Genomic DNA, 15,310 nt, shown 5'->3' on the forward strand with positions numbered 1-15,310 from the left:
TACTTTTATGTGTTCATAATATCAAGAACAGACTTTTTCTAACAAAGCTTAATTCTAAGGAAGACAGTGCACCCAGCTGAATACATCAGAATGTTCAATACTTACCATCTGAAGAAAAACATTCTTTGTATATGCAGGCAAAGCAATATTTTTTTCTGCCTCTCCTCCACATTCATTGGCCAAGAGTCCTGGATTCAGTTCAAAGATCAGTCCAGTGCGAACTGGGGCTGATCTTTGATCTATTTATTCCCAGCATTGACTTTTCAAGAGGTATTTATTTATTCGCAATTTAGAAAAAAAGATGTATGGATTTTGCACATTCTGAGAATACGACTGGATAACTGATATGTGGATTATGTGACATGAGGAATGTGAGATTTTCTTTTTCATGGACATTTTTGATATTTTTTGTTAAACTTCAGTATTACTCATCACAAGTTCCATTTTTTCATAAACATTTTCTAGCTCCATTCTCCATAAAAACAAAAGAGATTACATTTGTTTCTTGGCCTACACTACAAAACCCATTGGGTAAGTAACATATTAAAAAAATACAATTTTGAAGTGGAGCATTACTGTAAGTTTAAAACCATACAAATACACTTACAGTGGTGTGAAAAATTATTTGCCCCCTTCCTGATTTCTTATTCTTTTGCATGTTTGTCACACAAAATGTTTCTGATCATCAAACACATTTAACCATTAGTCAAATATAACACAAGTAAACACAAAATGCAGTTTTTAAATGATGGTTTTTATTATTTAGGGAGAAAAAAAAATCCAAACCTACATGGCCCTGTGTGAAAAAGTAATTGCCCCCTGAACCTAATAACTGGTTGGGCCACCCTTAGCAGCAATAACTGCAATCAATCGTTTGCGATAACTTGCAATGAGTCTTTACAGCTCTGGAGGAATTTTGGCCCACTCATCTTTGCAGAATTGTTGTAATTCAGCTTTATTTGAGAGTTTTCTAGCATGACCCGCCTTTTTAAGGTCATGCCATAGCATCTCAATTGGATTCAGGTCAGGACTTTGACTAGGCCACTCCAAGGTCTTCATTTTGTTTTTCTTCAGCCATTCAGATGTGGATTTGCTGGTGTGTTTTGGGTCATTGTCCTGTTGCAGCACCCAAGATCGCTTCAGCTTGAGTTGACGAACAGATGGCCGGACATTCTCCTTCAGGATTTTTTGGTAGACAGTAGAATTCAGGGTTCCATCTATCACAGCAAGCCTTCCAGGTCCTGAAGCAGCAAAACAACCCCAGACCATCACACTACCACCACCATATTTTACTGTTGGTATGATGTTCTTTTCTGAAATGCTGTGTTCCTTTTACGCCAGATGTAACGGGACATTTGCCTTCCAAAAAGTTCATCTTTTGTCTCATCAGTCCACAAGGTATTTTCCCAAAAGTCTTGGCAATCATTGAGATGTTTCTTAGCAAAATTGAGACGAGCCCTAATGTTCTTTTTGCTTAACAGTGCTTTGCGTCTTGGAAATCTGCCATGCAGGCCGTTTTTGCCCAGTCTCTTTCTTATGGTGGAGTCGTGAACACTGACCTTAATTGAGGCAAGTGAGGCCTGCAGTTCTTTAGACGTTGTCCTGGGGTCTTTTGTGACCTCTCGGATGAGTCGCCTCTGCGCTCTTGGGGTAATTTTGGTCGGCCGGCCACTCCTGGGAAGGTTCACCACTGTTCCATGTTTTTGTCATTTGTGGATAATGGCTCTCACTGTGGTTCGCTGGAGTCCCAAAGCTTTAGAAATGGCTTTATAACCTTTACCAGACGGATAGATCTCAATTACTTCTGTCCTCATTTGTTCCTGAATTTCTTTGGATCTTGACATGATGTCTAGCTTCTGAGGTGCTTTTGGTCTACTTCTCTGTGTCAGGCAGCTCCTATTTAAGTGATTTCTTGATTGAAACAGGTGTGGCAGTAATCAGGCCTGGGGGTGGCTACGGAAATTGAACTCAGGTGTGATACACCACAGTTAGGTTATTTTTTAACAAGGGGGCAATTACTTTTTCACACAGGGCCATGTAGATTTGGATTTTTTTTCTCCCTAAATAATAAAAGCCATCATTTAAAAACTGCATTTTGTGTTTACTTGTGTTATATTTGACTAATGGTTAAATGTGTTTGATGATCAGAAACATTTTGTGTGACAAACATGCAAAAGAATAAGAAATCAGGAAGGGGGCAAATAGTTTTTCACACCACTGTAGTTGGCAGGCCAGCCACATTAACCCAGTCAACTGTCTGAAAGTAAAATACATGGGGGATGGGGTATACCAGCTGATTAATTTTTAAGTTCAAGATAATTTCACTTTTTAACACCTCATTTTATTTGAAATATTCAATATGGTGGAATATTTTTATTCATCATTTCATATAATTCTATCATATACTGCATACTGTATGTGGCAAAACAATTTGATAATTTTGGTAATTTCCATTTTTGAACTTGAAACCTATTTATGATAAGACTTGCCAGCTACAAATATTTACATGCCAAAATAAGGATTCCAATAAAACATATACATTTTTCAAAGAAATGTTATTTCTGAAGCTACTGCCCTGCCCCTTCCAATTATATAAGCACATATATATTTTATTCACAAGATACAATTTACCAGTAGTTTCAAGCTTTAAAAACATTTTCTTCCTGCATCCATCCATCAGAGGGGACTGGGCGGTCTCATGGTCTGGAATCCCTACAGATTTAATTTTTTCTCCAGCCGTCTGGCCATTGAACCTTACTCTTATTCGATGTTAATAAATGTTGATTTATTTTGGTTTCTTATTGTGTCTTTTATTTTTCTATTCTTTATTACGTAAAGCACTTTGAGCTACTGTTTGTATGAAAATGTGCTATATAAATAAATGTTGTTGTTGTTGTTGTTGTTATCTGTTCACTCTACTTTTAAGCAAGAACTGTGACTATCAGACAACTACCAATCAATTTTCTGAATCAAACTTAAAAAAATTACTATACCTGTCTCTGTTTTTCGTTAGTAAGTTACGTTCAATACCCTCCATGAGATTTTCAAAACATAAATGCATGGCTTGTTGTTTTTCAGGCGGCTGGCTGTTTACAATGCTATTTCGTAAATCTGCAAAATACTGAACAACAGAACAGAAAAATCACATTATTACAAGATGTAAATGGCATAAATAATTTAACAAGAATATATGTATATAAAGAATAATTTTCAATTTAAAATTAATTCTTACAATACAGGTTAAATCAAAAAAGCAAGTTAATGAAATTTACCTTCTCATTTAGCAGAATTAAACCAAGGAGCGGTCGAGACATAGACCATTGATTTCGGCAATCTTCAAATATTATTATATTGAGAACAGTTGATAACATCTAAAAGAAGATAAACCAGTTTTGTTATCCAAACTATGGTTAAGACAAAAAGCAGAAACTGCTTTCTAGTGTAATATCTTAAAATTTAATATAAAACTTTACCTACAAAGTAGATTAAGATATTAAGCACTAGAGTTGTCAGTTGGATCAACAGCAGTGCAATTTTACAAAAGAAATGATTTCTACATTGCTTTGGATGATAATCAGCAACTGTGATAATGCTATCAAGCTACTGCATATACTGTTGAACAATTACCTGCTGGATCATTTCTGGATGTTGCTGCATGATGTGAAGGAATCTGTCGCTCTCCTGTGCAATTGGAGTGGAACGTTTCTTTGTGCTGCGCGATAACTGCTTGAAGAGATATGTAACTATATGGTCCAAACTAGAGCAGCAGCCGGTACAAACCATTGTATCTAAGAACAATAACAAAAAAAGAACAATATATTAACATTTTGAATATAACTGGGACCGAGGCTTATAGCACTGACATCAACTAAGTTTCTATTATCTGGTGGCAGAAGCATTTATCTTTTGGCACACCTTTTCAACTACTCAAAGAAGACCAATTGGAATGTCATCACAGTAACACTGTCATGATACCATTGATATACAGTTAACGGAAAGGATACAGAAATTTAGAAACATACATATTTGTTTTTCTGGTGAAGGTTCCCGCATAAGACCGTAAAAATGAATGCTACACATTTCATTACAAAATGAGAATAAAGACAGTCTTGGGAAATACTACTAAACTTATCGTAGTATAGGGAAAAAGGAAATATGCTTCTAATTCTGTCAACATCTGTACAAATTAGAGCTACATACTGATATAGTCCCATAAATTGGCAGTATCTTATGAAAACTATGACATCACAGTTAAATGAACTTACGTACGACACTGCATACCAACAGGAATTTCTCACTGTTATGCCTCTCTATTATAATAAAAAAAACTTGGGTCCAGACGTGATTTTCTCTGAGACATTAATGTCCCGCGAGACAAGGAAGTGAAACAAAGGGACAGCTGCTGTACAGGCTTTTAAATGTTCAATGCGCTGTGCGACATGCATCTCACGCAGCACGGCACAAGCAGGAGCAAGCCAGCTGATCGAGCACAGAGAAGGTAAAAAAAATTTTTTTTTTTTTATTATTTTCCAATTGTATCACCGTTTAAAGAGGGGGTTTTGGATGGAGTGACCGCATCTCCTTAGCGTGCGTTCAGCCACCCTCTTCACAACGTGAGAGGCAGAGATGTAAAGTGGCTGGCACGTAACATGCCCCAGGCTTTGGGGGAATAACTCATTCACTACAGTTTTATTACTGGCAAATATCAAGAAATAAAAAATAAATGAAAATGAATGAAATGAAAATAACAATCTCTTTAAACTGTATATCCGTTTAAACAAACCAGGGGGTGGGCGGGCAAAGCCCCCTAGTATTACATAAAAATATTTCCATTCCAATATTTTAACTTACTTACAATAAGTATTAATGAGCCATTCACACTTTTTAAAATTTAAAAGAATTTTTTTAAATAAACATAAATCTTTTTTTTTTCTGTCAACAATACATTGGATTGAACAAATGTGAAGATTTATTTGATATTGAGCAACAGCTGAAAGTATATTTTTATGTGTTAATTTATTGAAAAAATAGCCTCAGCCATCATATATTGCTCATAAAAATGTCATTTTTAAAATATCAACTAATTCATTTAAAAAAGGTTCCATAACCGACATAGCATACCTTGTGCACACCAACATAGTAACTACACTTTTCCTAACTTCTTACCTGGGGTTGCTTTATCACTGGCTGAAGGACAACTAAAAGTATACTACCTATGGCTCTTCTACTGATGACTATATTTTAAAGCTCTCCTCCAACCTTATATCCTAACTCTGTCAAAAAAGAAAGACACTGTTGTCTGACATTTGGCATCAAACACAGATTGTGCAATTGACTGCATCAGCAATTTTGTTATTTTCTTTTATTATTCGCTATTTTATCTAATGCAGTTATCCTAATAGGGCACTTTAGATTTCCTCTATTTGTCTGTATATTTACCTGTTTTTAACATTTAATAATTGATGTGATCCTTGTTATGAAACTGAGTCAGTGTTTATGCTAAAATGTGCTATGCAATTGTATGTGACACTTTAGGATTTTTTTGTCTATAAATCCATTTATGTCTTGTTAGAGATCAAACAGCTACCATGCTTGAGAATGATAATTGTGCATGAACTGTGAATTAGGTACACTAAATTAACTTTGTTCTCCTGCCTGCCATTCCTTCTCTTTTTTACTCTTTCCTACTGTCTATTCCTCCATTTTTTCAAAACTGTTTTTTTCCATAGCACACCATGCCCATTGCTATATGTAGAGCCTGGGTTCATCAGAATAATACTTCTAGAGTGAAGAAGAAGATTCCAATATTTCACTGCAATTATAGGTGGAGGGTATGTTTGTGGTGGAAATAAATAGAGATCAGGATTTATTACAGCCAACACCAATCGCTGATTTTGTTTTACCAGAATTAACCTATTGCAATACTAATGCTGATTTGTTTTATTTTAATTTTATTTTTGCCTAAGCTCCTGCATAAATTACCCATGTAGAAGCCTTGTGTTCCATCTTAAAGTGGTATTTTTACAATGAAACTGGACACTTGTTCATTTTTTAAACAACATGAAATTCTGTAGACTTATGTGACTAGTGACAATAAAAAAAATTAAAATCCCATAAAACATACTTTTTTAAACTAATAAAATATATACAAATATATCTATCTATAAAACACGACATAAAAGAAAGTACAAATTTTTGTCATTATTACAAGCCACAATTCTAACAAAATGTTTATGTTTACCAAAAAGATACAAGGCTAGCATGCTTCAGAAGTTAATCTACATGTAAAATAGAAATATTTAGCTTTTAAGTTAACAAAGAGGGCAAGTTAACAAGAAAAATTATTTTTTGTTTTTCTAATTGAAAATGTGAATTGCTGTAGTAAATACAAGCTTGTTGTCCAAACTCAGACAAGAAGTGTTTGCTCTAATTACAGAGCTAAATGCAAATGTCTGAATTCATTCTGATTTTAGTTCTGCTAAAATCTCTCTGCCATTCCTCTCAAGGCAGAGGATGACTGCTCACATTCTTTAATGTTAAAGCTAAAATTTCTGTTTCCATTTTCTCTGTAACTGTCTGCTCTGTTCAGGGAATTCAGTAACAAAGTGACAACTGCAATTCCTCAAAGACCATATTACCTGCGTAATAAAACTATTGCTGTTAATGTGAGTGACACATAATAAATGTGTAAAATTGCTTTTAATAAGTTAATGACTGAAATGAATTACAAGAATTTATAAAATCATATTTTTTTTTATACACATTCCATTGTTACACAGGTCCTAGGACTGCATTTTTATATTACCATGCCAGTAGCCCTTGCTTTTATACAAATATATGTGATAGACATCTGAATATGAAGCTTCATTTCAGATATATATTTAAAATATCTAGCATAAAAATAGCAAACAGCCAAACACTTAAAAACATGAAGGTGATGTAATGTTGATGGCCTCAGACAGATTTTACCTAGCAAAAAACAGTCTCACTGTACATAAGAAGAGTTATTCAGCCAAATTAAACCAATACATTTGTTCAAATACATTTCATGTAATGGCTCTCAGCAATAATGTTCATCATATATATTTAAATGATTTCAAAAAATAATGCTATTGTTACTGGCCTCAGGGAACCTGGGCTAGGTACAAGTAACTGTTGCTACAGGGTGTAGCCACAGCGAAATGGTGAAACAGCATAAAAGAAGCAGGCAGCAGTCACAAGTCTCAGACCATACTTCTCTGTTCCACTTTATTCTCATTTACCCAGAAACACTGTAAAGATAAGTCTCAATCTCTGCATAGATCAACATGACGATCAGTTAAACAATGGTACATGACAATTTCCTCTGCAGAACAATAGTATAAACACATTTATTTTGGTTCAACAATAGTATTGTTGTCAGCTATCAAGAAGTACCTGATTAGAAATCAATGTCCCCAGAACTCAATAATTTTCAAAGGAAGCAGGCAGTTCTGTATCACCACATTGTGTGTGGATAAGATACTAATCAAAGCAGTCTGATTATTCAAAGCAGGTGACTCTTTGCAAGACAGGTAAACATTTATGTCTTGTAGATAATCATCAACAATAACCCATAGCAGAATTTTCCAGGAATTTTGCCTTTTCTTCTAAACACTAGTTTACAGCCCATTACACTAACCAACACACAGAAATGTAATTTTCTTTAAAACAATGAATTCTAGCCCATTACACTATGCACCTCACTATGAGGCATAAGATGATAACTACAGTCAAGTTGTAAAAATGGCAGAAGCACTCTGATAAAACATTGTTATCCAAAAAGGAAAAAATGAAAACACTGTAATTCCTACACTTGTGCTGTCATAATGTAATAAACATCATCCCAATGCAAGGGTTCCCAACCAACAGTATTAATATTTTTTTAACTTTGTCAATTGCTAAGCATAAACTCAAATTATGGGTAAACAGGGTGAAAATGGTTGGGAGCCCATGTCCTAATGTGATCTCAGAGGTATAGCTATATATTAAATGTATACCTTAGCCTTTACAATGCATCCGGAAAGTATTCACAGCACATCACTTTTTCCACATTTTGTTATGTTACAGCCTTATTCCAAAATGGATTAAATTCACTTTTTTCCTCAGAATTCTACACACAACACCCCATAATGACAACATAGAAAAAGTTTACTTGAGGTTTTTGCAAATTTATTAGAAATAAAAAAATTGAGAAAGCACATGTACATAAGTATTCACAGCCTTTGCCATGAAGCTCAAAATAGAGCTCAGGTGCATCCTCTTTCCCCTAATCATCCTTGAGATGTTTCTGCAGCTCAATTGGAGTCCAACTGTGGTAAATTCAGTTCACTGGACATGATTTGGAAAGGCACACACCTGTCTATATAAGGTCCCACAGTTGACAGTTCATGTCAGAGCACAAACCAAGCATGAAGTCAAAGGAATTGTCTGTAGACCTCCGAGACAGGATTGTCTCGAGGCACAAATTTGGGGAAGGTTACAGAAAAATTTCTGCTGCTTTGAAGGTCCCAATGAGCACAGTGGCCTCCATCATTCGTAAGTGGAAGAAGCTCTTCCTAGAGCTGGTCGGCCATCTAAACTGAGCGATCAGGGGAGAAGGGCCTTAGTCAGGGAGGTCACCAAGAACCCGATGGTCACTCTGTCAGTGCTCCAGAGGTCCTCTGTGGAGAGAGGAGAACTTTCCAGAAGGACAACCATATCCACCAATCAGGGCTGTATGGTAGAATGGCCAGACGGAAGCCACTCCTTAGTAAAAGGCACATGGCAGCCTGCCTGGAGTTTGCCAATAGGCACCTGAAGGACTCTCAGACCATGAGAAGCAAAATTCTCTGGTCTGATTAGACAAAGACTAAACTCTTTGGTGTGAATGCCAGGCATCACGCTTGGAGGAATCCAGGCACCGCTCATCACCAGGCCAATACCATTCACACAGTGAAGCATGGTGGTGGCAGCATCATTCTGTGGGTATGTTTTTCAGTGGCAGGAACTGGGAGACTAGACAGGATAAAGGGAAAGATGACTCGAGCAATGTACAGAAACATCCTGGAAGAAAACCTGCTCCAGAGCGCTATTGACCTCAGACTGGGGCGACGGTTCATCCTACAGCAGGTCAACGGCCCTAAGCACACAGCCAAGATATCAAAGGAGTGGCTTCAGGACAACTCTGTGAATGTCCCTGAGTGGCCCAGCCAGAGCCCTGACTTGAATCCGATTGAACATCTCTGTAGAGAACTTAAAATGGCTGTGCACCGGCGCTTCCCATTCAACCTGATGGAGCTTGGGAGGTGCTGCAAAGAGGAATGGGCGAAACTGGCCAAGGACAGGTGTGCCAAGCTTGTGGCATCATATTCAAAAAGACTTGAGGCTATAATTGCTGCCAAAGGTGGATTGACAAGGTATTGAGCAAAGGCTGTGAATACTTATATACATGTGATTTCTGAGTTTTTTTTATTTTTAATAAATTTGCAAAAACCTCAAGTAAACCTTTTTCACGTTGTCATTATGGGGTGTTGTGTGTACAATTCTGAGGAAAAAAATAAATTTAATCCATTTTGGAATAAGGCTGTAACATAACAAAATGTGGAAAAAGTGATGCGCTGTGAATACTTTCTGGATGCACTGTGTGTTAAGCTGCTCCAAATTAAGAAGAGTGTGTGTAAGAATTGGCACTTTGTTGGGGTGGTGCCAAAATCATAGCTCACTTAAACCTTGTCCAGCCAGCAATTCCTGTGCCTTGAAGCTGGATTTATGGATTAACCTTTTATATGTAGTCCTGCTTGTATAGTCTCCAACAACCCCACAACTCTGAACTGGATTAAGCGCATCTGAGAATGAAGTGATATTACTGTGTCTACAGAAATCATTGAGACCCCTTCACTTTCTTTACAATTTGCTTTATGTTAGCCTTATGCTAAAGTCATTCAAATTTATACTTTTCCCTTACTGAATATTCCAGAATGATAAAGAGAACATAGGACCTAGAATTTTTTGAAAATTTTCTATAAAGTAAAAAAAACATTTACTGTGGCATTTGAAATCTGATTTAGGTGCATCTCAGAATATAATCACAGCATTTTAACATAAAAGTATATCCATAGACCACAATGTTTATTTCAACTCTATTTGCTGATGTGCCATTTAATGATGCAATAGTCAAAATGACAGATAGATATTGTAGTAGACAGAAGCACTTCTTAAACATGGAGCCAAGTTGCTGTGGTGGTCTGTGTGTGTTTCTCCTCTGTTGCAGCACTAATTACAGCATAACAAATTAATTATTAATTAATGACCTTTGCAGAGAAGAATAGAAGAAAATTCCTAGATCTAAGTGTACAAAGCTTGTCATATCATACTCATGAAGTTTGACTCCACTGAGGACTCCAGGCCATAATTGCAATCAAAGGTGCTTCAACTAAATACTTAGTAAAAGGTCTGAATACTTGAGTTAATGAGACATTTCAGTTTTATATTTTTAACACATCTGAAAAAATTCTAAAACCCTGCTTTTGCTTAGTCATTCTATGGTACTGAATGTCACCTGATGAGAGAAAAAATCAATTTAAAAGATTTTCATAAGGCTGAACACATAGTAAAATGTGTAAAATTGAAGGGGTCTGAATGTTTTCTGAAGGCACTGTTTAATTCAAAATAACAATAAGTACTGTTGCAAATTAATAACAAAAATTATTTTTAAACCTTATTCTTTTGAGCCGTATTGTCTTTAAATTAATTTTTTATTTGTTTGTAATTTTCTAATCTTTTGCCCTTTTTCATGGTAAAATAAATACTACCAAAATGGTTTGAAGCATTTTAGTATATGATTGTAGTATTTCTGACAAATAACAAATGCCCATAGAGTATGGATTTCATTTAATACAATGAGTAAAGTGAGTTTGTAATAAGTATTCCATGTTTTAATAATATGACTCATGCTACTGTATACTTCAAAAACCCTATTAAAGTAGATTACGCATTCTAAATGATGTTTATTTTTCCTTGAAAAAGTTAACTTGATTTAGGCTATGACTTTCAAATTGTTCAATACATTAAAAGTAATACCACAGAACTGGTTATACCTAGCCATTTAAAATTTAAAAAGCAACCTTCACATATTAAACTGCAGTCCTAGAAAGAATCTAGTAAGAAAAAAACATGAAAATATATTTTAATTAAACTCACAAAATAAAAATGTACTCAAAATAATTAAGAAACTGGGTAACAATATGAAAATTACAAACAAGAAATTATAATATTCCATAAAAATTATAATGTGAAGTTAAGCTTTCTGCTACATCCTCAGATACGTTTAGAAATCAAGTGGCAAATATGTCATTATGAAAAGTAGATAGCAAATAGCAAAAAACAGACTTTCCCAGAAATTAAAGTAACTTAAAAATGTATTAAACATTTAAAGGTAATAAATAAAACAACATACCTACAACTTGGAGTTTTATATATATAAGTAAATTTCAGAATACATTGAATATCAGAAAAAACATTGAAATATGAACAAGACCCAACATAACACTTTTTTTTATTTGAATAAGTATGATGTTTCTTTTTTCTTTTTTTAATTGATTTTATTTGAAGCAAATCACATTCCATATACTCAAGTCAAACTTAACAAACCAAAATTCAACCCACGCCCAAGAGAAAGAGAGGAAAGCCAACAGCCAAAGCCTTTAAGTCTTTAAAAGCAGCAAAAAGCATCATTTTCCCTGATATAGATGCTTATTCTAAAATGTTATTGATTATAATTCCTGCCATATTCAAAAAAAAGTTTTCAAAAGATTATGTAAGTGAGAATTTGTTTTTTTCCAATTTCAAATAGTATAGATAATCAGTTACCCACTGACTAAAAAGAAGTGGAATGGGATTCTTCCAGCTGAGCAAGATAAGTCTACGTGGAAGTAGTGAGGTAACGGGAATTACAGTTTGTTTGTCCTTCTCCACTATGAGCCCATCTGGGCGTACACCAAACACAGCTGTTAAAGTGCTAGGAGTGATTGTGACACTAAGGTTGTCTGAGTGGCATTCAAAGATTTTTCCCCAAAATGATGTTAATTTGGTGCATGCCCAAAACATGTGGCCCAGTGAGGCTGGAGCTACTTTGCAATGTTCACAGGGTGAATCTTGCCCTGGATACATTTTGGACAACTTTAAACGATAAATTTGATCGAGAAAGTTAACTTAAAATATCTTACTTTGAATAATTGATTGCTTAATGCATACTGAGATGTTTCATTTAAAATTCACCTTGTCCATAAATTTTTTTTTTTATTTCTGTTTATCAAATTAGAATTTTGTGAAGGCAGAATCTGACATAACTAATGTGGACACTGTGTGTCACTGTAATGAAATAAACTCTGCTGAGGCTATTTCTTTACAGATTTCCTAGCATAAGTTTGACAATGATCATTCAAGCCGAAAAAGGCAAGTCCCTCAAACATGTATGAGACTCTAAAATATTCTAGTTTAACAAAAACACTTTATGCTTCAGGAATTATCCATGTGATTACCAAAATTATGGAATTCTTAACTCTTTCTGCAACCAAAAATTTAAATGTTTGTCTTAGACATTTTTGTATATTGAACCTCTTTTTTTCCTAAGACTCTGTGAAGTGTAATGTAATATTATTATTAATCTATCATATTTCATTAGTAACATCTTAACTATAAGCAAAACTTAATCACACTGTTATAAAGAAATACAAAATTCAAGTTTTTAAAAGAAGTAAAATCTGTTGTGGCCAACATGACTTTCTCCATGCATACAACATGAATAAAGTATATAGTACAGTGTATATATACTGTATTTACTCAATCTATGCAAAATGCAACAACACTGAACTCTATTTTTCACATTTTAATCTACTTTAAAGGGCAAACCTGTACGATAATAGATCCATAAAATGTAATAAAAAAACCTCTGTTGCACCTTTCCCAAGCTCAAAAAGCTTTTTGTAATTTAAGGTTAATTGTTGTGACTACTGCATTTGAAAGACTTGACCCTTAAAAGCTCTAAGCCAAACGGCTAGAATTTACACAAAACCTAACCTGCTTTAAAGACTAGCAAATTTTATAAGAATCTGTCTATTTGTACTTGACTGTCAAAAAAAAAAAAAGACACACTATTATGGAAAATAAAACATACAAGTTTCCAAAAATTATTAAAACATGTTCTGAAGAGTTCAAAAGATGTTTACTCTTTGAAAATCCAAAGCGATGTTTATTTTAAAAATGATTCTCTCTATATAGTAAATATGGAGCAATTAAAAGGTCATAAAGTCTAACACAACTTCCTAGTAACAAACACCTCTACTGTCTATACTGTTTGAATCTCTGTGTATATTATTATTCTCCTTAGTCAATGATAAGCTTTTTTTATGTTTGTATTCCTTTAGTGTTTCTTAGATATCATGGTAGTCACAAAGAAAATACTGTTGCATGAGTTTAGCAATACATTATAAAATATATAAAGATGAGTTTAGCAATACATTATAAAATATATAAAGATGACCACTTTAAAGGAATTGTTTTTCAAAAATGGTTTGATAGAAAGTCACCTTAATTTAGTGATAAAGTTAATTTATTTTTCAAGTTCTATGTTAATTATTAAATCAGTAAATATCAGTGGGGTAGGTATGCCTTCATTTTGCAAAATAACTGCAAACACAAGCTAAGGAGTAAGCAAGTTATTTTGACTGCAACACTATCGCTTAGAATCAGTCTAAGTGTAGGCAGAGGTTATTACTACCATTGGTGATTTATGGTGGTTAATGTAGTTTAAGGGTTTCTGACACAGCTGAATCAACCTGAAAGAAATGCTCTGCCAAATATTAAACACATTCATGTTTTATTTATCACTATTTTGCATTATTATATTGGTGGGCACTTGTGTCACCTTTTTCAACATTTTTCCTACTAAACAGAAAGGCAGTGTTAACACCCCAATTAATTATTTTAAATATAAGGTCAGCTGATCTTATTAAAATTTCAGTATTACCATACCAGGAAACATTATTGCACAATGATATTAGCTTCATAAAATATAAAGAAATTAAATATACTTAAGAATACTATAAAATCTAAAAGGTGGACAATCTAAAGAAGAAAACAGGGTGTTTTGACAAATACAATCTGAATTTTAATAAATATAAGACAAAACATTTATAAAAGTCTTATTACCAAGTGCTGTGAGTCCTTCAGAGATGGAAGAGAGAATATACATAATGACCTGAGGTTCCAGACTAGCAATGAAATTCATGTGGTCCTGCGTGAGTACCTCCAACAAGGAATAATAAGACTGGCTCAGCTTGGGATAGTCCTGCAGGATCAGAGGCAATAAGTAAACTATTCAAATAACTTTTTATCTTTTTAAGTTTACATGCATTTGAAACTAGAGTTCACTTTCTATGCATTTTGAGGTACACCCTGAATATCTGAGAAGACTTCACAGAAGTTATTACTATTGGCTAGAGCTACAATATAAGTAAGCTGTACTCTTTAGAAAAATACTCCAGAGTTTACTGAAGCAAACCTCAAAACAAAATTATTTTTCAAATGACACGTACTGAAAATGCTGTTAAGGATTAATTTTGAAATACATCTTATTATATATTATTAAATTTAATATCCTTTTAAATTATAAAGTTATGCCAGGATAAATGGCTTTGATTACAGAAGTATTCTGGCTGTTTTCTTTTACAACTATCACGATAATAACTGAATAGCTATATGACTGAGTGAAAGCAGTGATACTGGTGGACTATTAAGAAGAAAAAAGCAGCCAACATAACAATAGATGTTGCATGTCAATAATAAAAAGTAACAAAATAAAAATCACTGGAGGATAAGAGTGGTGGGTGATTACAATATGTGCTACAAGGCTTCACAAAGTGACCAATGTCAGAGAAAACACTCTTGTGCTCATGTGTAAAATACAATGGCAGAAATGGTTGCCTGCAGTGATTGTTAAGTCTCAGCTCAGCTTGCACTAATAATAAATAATCTCAAATCATTTTTAATACAGAACTTCACATTTAACAAAGGCAAAATTTCTCATTATAAAACAAGCAGCAATAAATACATATTCTCTGCTTGGTTGAAACTGGGCTAGTCCAATTAACTAGGGTGAGCTGGAAAACTTTCCTTTGAGTTCTTCCATGTTGAAAAGAAAATGGAATAGCAAGTAAAACTGTTACTATGGTAGTTAACTGTGGAAAAATAGGTTTGTAATTAACTATGGTCAGTTCAGTATATACGTGTAATATATTTAATTCTAAAACTG

The 15,310-nt window shown here is 34.2% G+C and overlaps 1 protein-coding gene across 2 annotated transcripts in view; it reads right to left on the minus strand.

Moving 5' to 3' along the window:
• The window catches only part of xpo7 (exportin 7), a 289,702-nt gene that overhangs the window by 4,084 nt on the left and 270,308 nt on the right, over window positions 1-15,310 (minus strand). For both annotated transcript variants that reach the window (XM_039769573.1, XM_039769572.1), the window contains exons 24-27: window positions 14,209-14,347; window positions 3,628-3,788; window positions 3,273-3,371; window positions 2,994-3,121 (exon numbers count right to left, since the gene is read on the minus strand). In XM_039769573.1, coding sequence (XP_039625507.1) covers window positions 2,994-3,121; window positions 3,273-3,371; window positions 3,628-3,788; window positions 14,209-14,347 — 527 coding nt within the window. The remainder of the gene's footprint in view (window positions 1-2,993; window positions 3,122-3,272; window positions 3,372-3,627; window positions 3,789-14,208; window positions 14,348-15,310) is intronic.

The sequence above is a fragment of the Polypterus senegalus genome, chromosome 11 (assembly GCF_016835505.1).
Source record: "Polypterus senegalus isolate Bchr_013 chromosome 11, ASM1683550v1, whole genome shotgun sequence".
NCBI lineage: Eukaryota > Metazoa > Chordata > Cladistia > Polypteriformes > Polypteridae > Polypterus > Polypterus senegalus.